This window comes from Maylandia zebra, linkage group LG1, assembly GCF_041146795.1.
Source record: "Maylandia zebra isolate NMK-2024a linkage group LG1, Mzebra_GT3a, whole genome shotgun sequence".
Lineage (NCBI taxonomy): Eukaryota > Metazoa > Chordata > Actinopteri > Cichliformes > Cichlidae > Maylandia > Maylandia zebra.
Window position 1 is genome coordinate 9,198,568 of NC_135167.1, and position 9,644 is coordinate 9,208,211.

General features: G+C 39.1%; 1 protein-coding gene across 5 annotated transcripts; it reads left to right on the plus strand.

Moving 5' to 3' along the window:
• Positions 1-413: 413 nt before the first annotated feature.
• Positions 414-6,668, plus strand: nod2 (nucleotide-binding oligomerization domain containing 2). 5 transcript variants are annotated; one of them, XM_023153057.3, is made up of 12 exons: positions 415-746; positions 1,044-1,603; positions 1,900-1,953; positions 2,089-2,215; positions 2,471-4,244; positions 4,394-4,477; positions 4,561-4,644; positions 4,724-4,807; positions 4,882-4,965; positions 5,103-5,186; positions 5,300-5,383; positions 5,611-6,668. In XM_023153057.3, exons 2-12 carry the CDS (start codon positions 1,118-1,120, stop codon positions 5,681-5,683), a joined length of 3,018 nt encoding a protein of 1,005 aa, XP_023008825.1. In that variant the 5' UTR covers positions 415-746; positions 1,044-1,117; the 3' UTR covers positions 5,684-6,668. The 5 variants fall into 5 exon arrangements, with proteins under 5 accessions (XP_076732053.1, XP_023008825.1, XP_012775233.1 ...); XM_012919779.4 differs by having other exon boundaries at positions 415-742; XM_076875938.1 differs by lacking the exon at positions 5,300-5,383 and having other exon boundaries at positions 414-746.
• Positions 6,669-9,644: the final 2,976 nt, after the last annotated feature.

Genomic DNA, 9,644 nt, shown 5'->3' on the forward strand with positions numbered 1-9,644 from the left:
TGCAGCCTACACTGCAGGTTCTCAGTTTCTGTTCTAACATTGTAAAACTGATGCCGTAGCAAGATGATTTCCTACAACCTCTTTATGAATCTGCTGGGATTTTCTGCTTGATTTCTAATTGAACCGCAGTATCTTGTGCCCACAGACACAGTTTGAGCTCTGATTGAATTGATTCGAAGAAGACAGCTTTAGTGATACAAAAAGAAACTGTTAAAAGTGGAAAATCTGTGCCGACACCATGTTGTTTTCTTATGCAATAGTTCCATCAAGTGGTTGCAACACCAAACTGCGATGGGGATTGGAAATACCTAAGACCCGTAAAAGTTTCTGCCACTTTCTTTAAAAGAAGAGAGAAAAAAAATCCCACCCCAAATTACCCTTTCTATTCAACCTTCTGCTTTTTTAAAAACTGCAGTTCCTCTTTGCGGTCTGAAGAATGCAGTATCTTGCAAACGAGACAAGAGGATGTGGAAGTCTCAGTGAAATGTAAGCGCTTGAGTGTGGCAAGCTATATTTAACCAACCTTAAGTATCAAGTCACCATTGTTTGCTCTGTTTGGAAAGCACCAGGGAAGTTGACCATTGCGTCTATGCCACATCTCCGCCTGTATTTAGCTACCATATTATGGGAGGGACTTGGAATCAGGGCAAGTTTCACTTTCAGCTGCAGAATAGGGAAGAGGTAGGACCCTATAACTCTACAGCGGCTCTGTTCGTATGACAGAGGGAGGAAAGAAAGCCAAGTAAGTAAGTGTTCTTTTTTGTGGTTTTATTTTGTGTTACTTACGTCTGCAATTGAGGTCGCTTAGTCGGCTATTCCGTACTTGTACATGTTTTAAAGGGACCAGCAACACATTTGATGTGTATGTAATGGTAGCCATATATTCTTTTCATTCTGGTTTAACTTTTTGTTATGGCTTAAGAGAAAGACGCACAAAATGACATGTACTGCTGTATGGTATTTAAAACAGAGTTAGAAAAGAAAGAAGGAAGCTCTAGTTGGCCCATAGTAACATGTTGACATTTGGCCATTTGCTGTGACAGGTTTTCACACCACAAGAAGCAGAAGTAACCACAAACTGAATGTCCCTGAGCATGGGCACTGATATGGAGAAAGAATGCTTGCCGAGGAACTAGTGCTTAAACAAAGGACGAAGATACTGCATGCACTGTGCAGCAGTGGGTCAGCTGAGCATCTGGAGAGGGTTCTGGATATACTGCTTGCCCAGGGGGCGCTCATATGGGAGGACTACCAGAACATACAGGTACCAGGAAGAACACTGTATACCAATGCAAGACAGCTGCTTGATCTGGTCTATACAAAGGGTGTGGACACATGTGGGCTCTTTCTACATGCTCTCAAACTGGTTTTGCCTGAAGCACAGGCAGTGGGGCTCTCTTTCTCCGAATCCTGCTCAAATCTAGAAGAAAACGATGAACGTCAGAGCACTTCTAATCAAACTCTTCTGGCTCAACGACCGAGCCTTGTCCACAAGCTTCAGGGCTGTGTTGATGGTGTTCTAGAAGCTCTGCTGGATTCGGGTCACTTTTCTTCAGCTGATTGTGATGAAGTGCGGTTACCTATATATACTCCCACCCAACAGGTACTGTAAGCACCTGAATGTCACATTGTTAAAATGTGGTTTGACAACTTCATGCAATTGTTCTTTACCTTTAAACTGTCTTGGAATGAAGCTTGTCATTATTTCTGAATTCCTGATACTTAGATGTCATACAGACAGAAGTGCTGGAGTATTTTTGTTACTTTTTATGTTACTTTATCAGTCAATACTATACTTTAAATAGATCTAATACTATTCTGATATTCCTGAGTAATTATACAAGTAATATAAAATAATATAAAGAAAACTGGTAAACATATCTTGCTGCCTTTGTATAGATCCAGGCAAGGTTTTTACCACTTGGTGCCTGTCTTTGTGCTAAGCTAAGCAAGGTAAAGCTCTTTCTGCTGTTGCATTATTAGATTATGAATATGTAAGTTGGTCTTTTATATAACTCTGCAACAATCCAAATAACTGTCAAAAATAAACTTTTTATTATTTTCATCCATGTCCATGTGATCAATCAGGCAAGGCGTCTGCTTGACCATGTTAGATCCAGAGGTGATTTAGCAGCATCGGTTCTCCTGCAGTACATTCACCAAAAACAAGAACCTGGATTGCCACTTAACCAGAGGGAACTGACTCCTCCCAAAGGTCTGTTACTGTAAAAAGCAATGTTTAAAATCGCAGCAATATGTATTGTTTTTATGAGTAAAGCTATCCTTGATCACCCTCATGGGAATAATGTCCGAAATACAGAAGGTTTCTGGTTATACTTTGAAACACAAAATTGGCAGATTATATTACAAGATTATGCATGTTCCACATTTTACCAAAGAGATACAGGATGTATGAAATGATGACTTGTTCACTCATTCCATCTGTTCTTCACAAATTTTTCTTTCACAGAGTTTTTAAAGTACCAGAAGAAGCTGAGCAGCTCTGTGTCTGCTCAGGCCTGCTTTCTCAGCACTTATGGGGGAACTAGCCATATGTCTCTTGATGACATTTACACTGACGGCGAGCTGGAACTAGCTGAAGTTAATGCCCATGGACCTTTGGGATTGGAAGACATCGTTGGTTTGGCGGGTATAGTGAATGAGGAGGCCGACACAGTGCTAGTATCTGGGGAGGCAGGCAGTGGAAAAAGCACCCTTCTCCAGAGGCTGCACTTGCTTTGGGCTCGAGGGTTAGCCCTTCAAGACTTTCTCCTTCTATTTCCATTCAGCTGTCGTAGGTTGAATTCAGAGCACAATGAACTGTCAGTCCAGGAGTTGTTGTTTCAGCACTGCTGCTGGCCAGACCGGAATCAAGAAGAAATTTTCCAGTTCATCTTGGACCACCCGCATCAAATCCTGTTCACTTTTGATGGCCTGGATGAGCTCAAGCAGAGCTTTACAGATGAACACAGAGTTTGCTGCCCCACCCAGCGTGCACCTGTTCATGTATTATTGTTCAACTTAATCCAGGGTTCCCTCATGAAGGGGGTGCAGAAAGTGGTCACTAGCCGTTCAGAAGCAGTGAGCCCATTGTTAAAGAAGCACCTACGCAAAGAGGTTGTCCTGAAAGGGTTTTCCCCAGCTGGGATTGACTGTTTTGTACGGAAACATCACAGGGACCCCACTGTAGCCGCTAAGGTTTTAGAGTCAATGCAGGCGAACACAGCTTTACTTGGACTCTGTCACAGTCCAGTTCTCTGCTGGATAGTTTCACAGTGCCACAAGGAGCTGCTGGGCTGTGGAGAAGGCAGCCCCAAAACAATTACAGATGTTTACCTGATGATCTTACAGCACTTTCTCCAGCACCAAAGTCCTCTGAAGAGCACGATGGGTTTAGGCTGGCTACAGGAGCACCTAAAAACAGTCCTTCTTCTTGGACAGCTTGCATTTGAGGGGATAAGATCCACCTGTTATATTTTTTCAGGTACAGACCTTGAAGCATGTGGTGTAACTGAAAAGGATATCTGCATGGTTTTTCTCATAAAAAGCAAAGATATGTCCTCTACCCACTCCAAGTGCTATGAATTCAGTCATGTGACATTGCAATGTTTCTTTGCTGCTCTCTTCATTGTTTTGTCAAGTAACACTAACCGTTCAGTTATCCCAAAGCTCTTTGAGCTAGAGAACATGAGGGAGACAGGTCTGACCCGTGTCTGCTTTGGAGCCTGCTTGCCTTCCAGTGATCAACAACAGCAAGCTTCAGAGAAGGAAAGTAAAGCAGCAGAGACACCAAATCTGCAAATCACAGCCATGTTTGTGTCTGGACTATTGTCCCAGCGCCATCAAAATCTGTGGCTCCACTGCTGCCCCAGCGCTGCGGTGGAAAAAAAGGCCAGACAGGTGGCAAAATGCCTTTCCAAAGGCATTCAGAAACACTTTAGGTCCATTCCCCAACCTGTACAAGGGGAAAAGAAGAGCATGCATGCAATGCCCGACTTTGTGTGGCTTATAAAATGCCTCTATGAGATGCAGGAGAGTCAGATAGCTAAAGATGCTATGAGCAAGTTGGAGGTGGACCATCTGAAATTGACATACTGTAATATCGGACCTGTAGAGTGCACTGCGCTTGCTTATGTGCTCCAGCACTTAAGAAATCCTGTAGGCCTCCAGCTGGACAACAACTCTGTGGGTGATGTTGGAGTGGAACAGCTTCTCCCCTGCATGCACATTTGCAATTCCCTTTAGTAAGTGGAAATTACACATTTCTCTTTTGTTAAATTTCCTTGGTTAATAGATTGAACGCCAATTCATTAGAGTGAACAAACTCTCTAACTGCTTTCACTCTAAGAGAGGAGCAGTTTTTATTCTGAAATGCCTATTGTTCCTTCCTTAGCCTCAGAAATAACAACATTACAGATGAGGGCATCCGCAAACTGATTGCTAAAGTCATCCAGTGTGACAGCTTTCAGAAAATTGCGTATGTATTATCAAGATGATTAATACTGCCAGTTAAATTAAATTTTATCAGCCAACTTTCAAAATCTTTTTGTTTCTTTCCAGGCTCTTCAACAACAAATTAACTGATGCTTGCATGCAGGATTTTTCTTATTTATTGAAGACCAAGCAGGTCTTCATTTCTTTAAGGTCAGCGTTTGTCATCAAATGTGACTCTACTGTTGGCCCAATGACCAAAAGATTAACAAATAACCTTCTTCTCTTCAAGGCTAGGCAACAATAACATAACAGCAGAAGGAGCAAAGCAGCTGGCAGAGGGACTGAAAGTCAATCAAACCTTGGCGTACTTAGGGTAAGTGTTTCCCATAAAATGTCATGTTTCATTGTTGATGAATTTTCATTTACAGTATTTCTTTGCATTTCCAGGTTATGGGGCAATAGGATAGGTGATGCAGGAACTGAGGCCCTTGCTAGTAGTCTTGAGAAAAGCAACTCTCTGGTGTGGCTAAGGTAAGATTTGCAATAATTCTGGAACATGTTTGCTTAACTTTCACATTATGAAAACCATGAATGTGCTATTTACATGATATGTTAGGATGCTTTATCAGTTGTTTTTGAAAACGCATCCCTGCACATTTTGCTTACAGCCTGGTAGGCAATGGTGTAGGGAGTGCAGGAGCATGTGCCCTCGCTAATCTCATCAGGAAGAGCACATCACTGCAGGAACTTTGGTAAGTGTTAGACACAAGTTGTATGCAGATTACCAATAGCAGTCTGGTTTGATGGTAACCACTGCTTGCACAGCAGTGCTTAAAATGCTCCACCCTCTTATTTCCTGTTAAAGGTTGACAGAAAACTGCATAACCAGAACAGGGGTTGAATGTCTGATTCAAGCCCTTAAACACAATACATATGTGACATCGGTATGGTATGTAATGCTCAGCAAGCCTGACACTCATGAATACAAAGTTCCCTATATTCTTTAGAGCATCCACTTTTGGACTGTTTGCATCCAGACAAGTTGTTTGTCAGTTTCAGTGCCAAGAAAAAAATGCATCAGTTTGGTGTAAGCTAGAATATTCTTTTTCTTTGTTTTTGTTCCCATGTCTCCTGTTCATTTATTTACTACTACTGTCTCTTCTTTTTGCATTATAGGTTAAGAAACAATGATCTCAGTTTGGAGGATGTAGAAGAAATGAAGCAACTGGAATCAAGACTGATCTTCTGATTTGTATTACAGTGGCAAAGGACTTTACTTTGCAAGAAAATGTATTTTATTTATTACAGGAATAGTTTCTATTTTTATTTGAGATTTAAAATATGTGTAATAGGGTTTAAAAAAATTTGGATCAGTGTTTTTTCAAGGTTGCAAAATACATACACCTCTTTATTGGGTTTTTATAGGTGGAAGTGGTGTGGCATTGCTTTATACCATAACAAATACTACCTTTTACATCACCAACACAACTTCTACTACTCATAGTAACAGCAGAAGTGTTATTTTTATTTTTTGTTTCTTTATTTTATTTTGTAGTTGTTAGTGGAAAGAGGTGTGAAATTTTACTACAGAATGTAAGACTGTATAGTCTGTGGTTACCGTTATGGAAGAGTTGTAACACCTTCATATCCTTCAGTCAGAAACAGCTACACATGTCCAGTTACATTGTCTTAAGGTTACAAAAAATGTTACATTTGAAGTTTGCATAGAAGGGCAGAGGCAAATATGCTGTTTTGGAGTGGGAAAAAAAGAAAAACAATTTTCTGTATCAGATCAGATGTATGTTTTTACTGTACTGATACAGAAAACTGTCTGGGACATTTACAAAGAGTATTCTTACAGTCCTTGTTGTGCAAGTTAAAAGGAGAAATTACTGACATGACAAGTTTCAATTTTTGTTTATTAAAACTTATCACAGCAGAAAAGTTTATAGAGCACATTTTGTTGGATGTTTTTTTTCTGGTTGTTTGTTGTAGGAATGAGTTTACAACTCTGTGGAATGTTTGGTGGAAATTGGGTGTATTCTGTTTTACACTATATACTATATTTATGCTGTCTATGTTACCTGTTTTTGTCATGTGTGTAAACTGGTTTCTATTTTCTGTCTTTTAATATAATGCTCATTAAGCAGATATGTAATTAAAAAAACATCCTATAAAAAGATAATTCCCATTCTGTTAATCCTGATTGAATAAATGCAGCTAAAGTACTTGAATCAGATTCACATAAGGTGAGAACATTTATTTATTTATTTATTTTATTTAGGACAGTGCATGTTAATGAACATAAATGTAAAAAATTTTTTTTACATGAATGTAAACATGCCAGATTACATCCAAAGGCTAATTTCCATCTGTTGTCCTTAAACATAAAAAATAGACATAATAATTCATAAAAATTCATCATACATTCATAATAAAAACTCCATCACCAAACTTACACATACACACCATTCTGTTCCCAAATAAAACATTAAAACTATACAACTCATACATGATCACACACTTGATTTGTCCATAACCAGTTTTTAACCTTTGCCTTAAACAAATTGAATGTCGAGCATTCTCTAATGGGTTGAGAAAGACTGTTCCACAGATGGCCACCCTTAACAGAGAGGATGTTCTGCCCAAATGCTGTCCGTCTGTGGGGTATAAACAAGTCTCCTTGGATTGAAGCTCGAGTGGTCCTGTCTGAGCTTTCTTTATGCCTAATGAACTGCTTTAGTGGTGGTGGAGCAAGGGAGTGTAAGACTTTATATATTAAACACACTCTTTTAAGTTTCACTAAGTTATTGAAGTTCAGTAATTTATGTTTTTTTAACACATGACAGTGGTGGTGGGAAGTTGGTTTTTTGTCAAGTAGTTTTAAACTTCTTTTATAAATGTTTTCAATAGTTTTAAGTGTTGTTGGACAAGCAAGTGACCAGGACGTCAAACAATAGTCCATATGAGAGATGATCATTGAGTAAAAGTAAGTTTTTGCAACATTCATATTTAAATTATTACGTATATGATTAAAATTTCGATCATTAAATTTAAGTACCTGGGACACTTTATTTATGTGACTCTTGAAGGATAATGTTGGGTCTATAATGACCCCAAGATATTTAAATTCTGGAGCTAATTCAACCTCTACTGGCATAGTAGGGTGGTTGACTTGTTATATGGTCTCAGTCAAAGAAGGGAAACAGAGAGAAAGAACTGAGTTATGCCAGAATATAAAAACCTGGACTAAAAATGTGTAAAACAGGTCTTATGGACTGATCAAACCAAATGTATTTTTTTAATTTCAAATCAGCAACAGTATATATGCATGAAAAGAGATACGGAGGGAAAGAGGTATAACAGTGAATCTCTACAGCCATCTGTAAACCTTTGCGAAAGCTGTGTTTCAGAGACAGCTGCATTTGAACCAGTGATGTTGGGCATTTTGTCAAAAATGATTATATAAAGAAAACAGAAAAATACTGTCAGATTTAAAATAATGCACTACAATGATCACACGACAATGATCTCAAGCACATTGGCAATGCAGTAAAAGCAGACCTAGATAGAATAACACACCATCAGTCATGGATTGGCCTTCCCAGAGCCCTACTGAAGCATTGAGGGATCAGCTTGACACAAAAGGCAGCCAATATCCAAAGAAGAGCTTTGAATGTCCTTCAAGAAGCCTGGAGAGTTATTCCAAAAGACTGCTTAAAAAACTACAAGAAAGCTGCTTCAGAGAGTTCACCTTGTACTAATTGTAAAACAAAAGTAGTCATGCTGTGTAGGTTAGTCATTTTCTTTAAAAAAAAAATGAATGGTCACAATACTGTGAATAGTAATAGTTGAAACTGAGTAATTCTATATTTTAGAAAAATAGTAACAAGTAGTCAGTCCAAAAAGCAATGAATACAAAAAAAAGCCATAACTGGAGCTCAAACTACTGATCTGAGACATGCTTTTCACCCTAAGATGACATGACAAGCAAAATATTTTTAATGGTATGATCTAAGAGTTGTATCTTATTTTGGTTACTGTTTCATGAACAGGCCCCAGACAGTAGTGCAAACACTTGAAATTGCAGCAGCACATCATTCCCCCTTTGTTTTATAGAAATATAGATTTAGGTCACATACTGAACAAACTTGATGGTGCCAAGAGGGAACTGTGGTACTGTATGAGAAAGTCGGCAGTGGCCAAGAAGTATGTATGAAGACAGTAAGACACTAATGAGGTGTGCGGTAGGAGAGACAGATGTGTTTCAGGTTGGGGTGGGAATCAATCAATCAATCAATCAATCAATCAATCAATCAATCAATCAATCAATCAATTTATTCATAAGCACATTTAAAAACAACACAGGTTGACCAAATGGTTGTAAGTTGACAGAAGAGTTCATGGAGGAGTCTGATCTGTACTGATCTGTAATGCAAGTACAGAGCAGGTGGAAGAACCTGGAGAGGTGAAGAGAGGTGTAGGTGAAGGGAAGAGAAATGAAAGTCAGTAGAAGTAAGACAGAATTTGTGTGTGAATGAGAGAGAGACGAATTAGACAACTTCTAAATATGAAGATGCTAGGAGCAGAGATAGTGAAGGTAGATGAGTTTAAATATCTGGGGTCCACCATTCAAAGAAATGCACAGTGCACAAGAGAAATGGAGAAAAAAGCGTATGCAGGCGGGAGTGGGTCGAGGTGAGAGTTGGTGTGAACAATAGTAGCAAGAATGAAAGGGATGATTTACGAAGTGATAGTGAGACCTGCTATTATGTATGGTTTGCAGATGGTGGAAATGACAAAAAGGCATAGGGCAGAGCTGAAGATGTTAAGATTTTCATTGGGGGAGAACAGAATGGACAAGATTAGAAATTAGTAGATCAGAGGGACAGCACAGGGTTGACCAGTTTAGATAATGAACATGAACAAAAAATGTCAAAGATGGAGCTGTCAAGCAGGAATAAAAAAAAAAGAAGACTAAGGAGAAGATTCATAGAAGGAGGACATGCAAAGAGTTGGTGTGACAGAGCAAGATGCAAGGGATAAGGTAAGATGGAGCCAGATGATCCACTGTGAGAACCCCTAAAGGGAGCAGCCCAAAGAAGAAGAAGAAATCTCACAGGACCACAATGGAGAGGCTGTATTGTCTTTGACACTTTAAAACTTGGAACATATAACGAACCTGTTTGGTTATACTGAGAAAATTACAA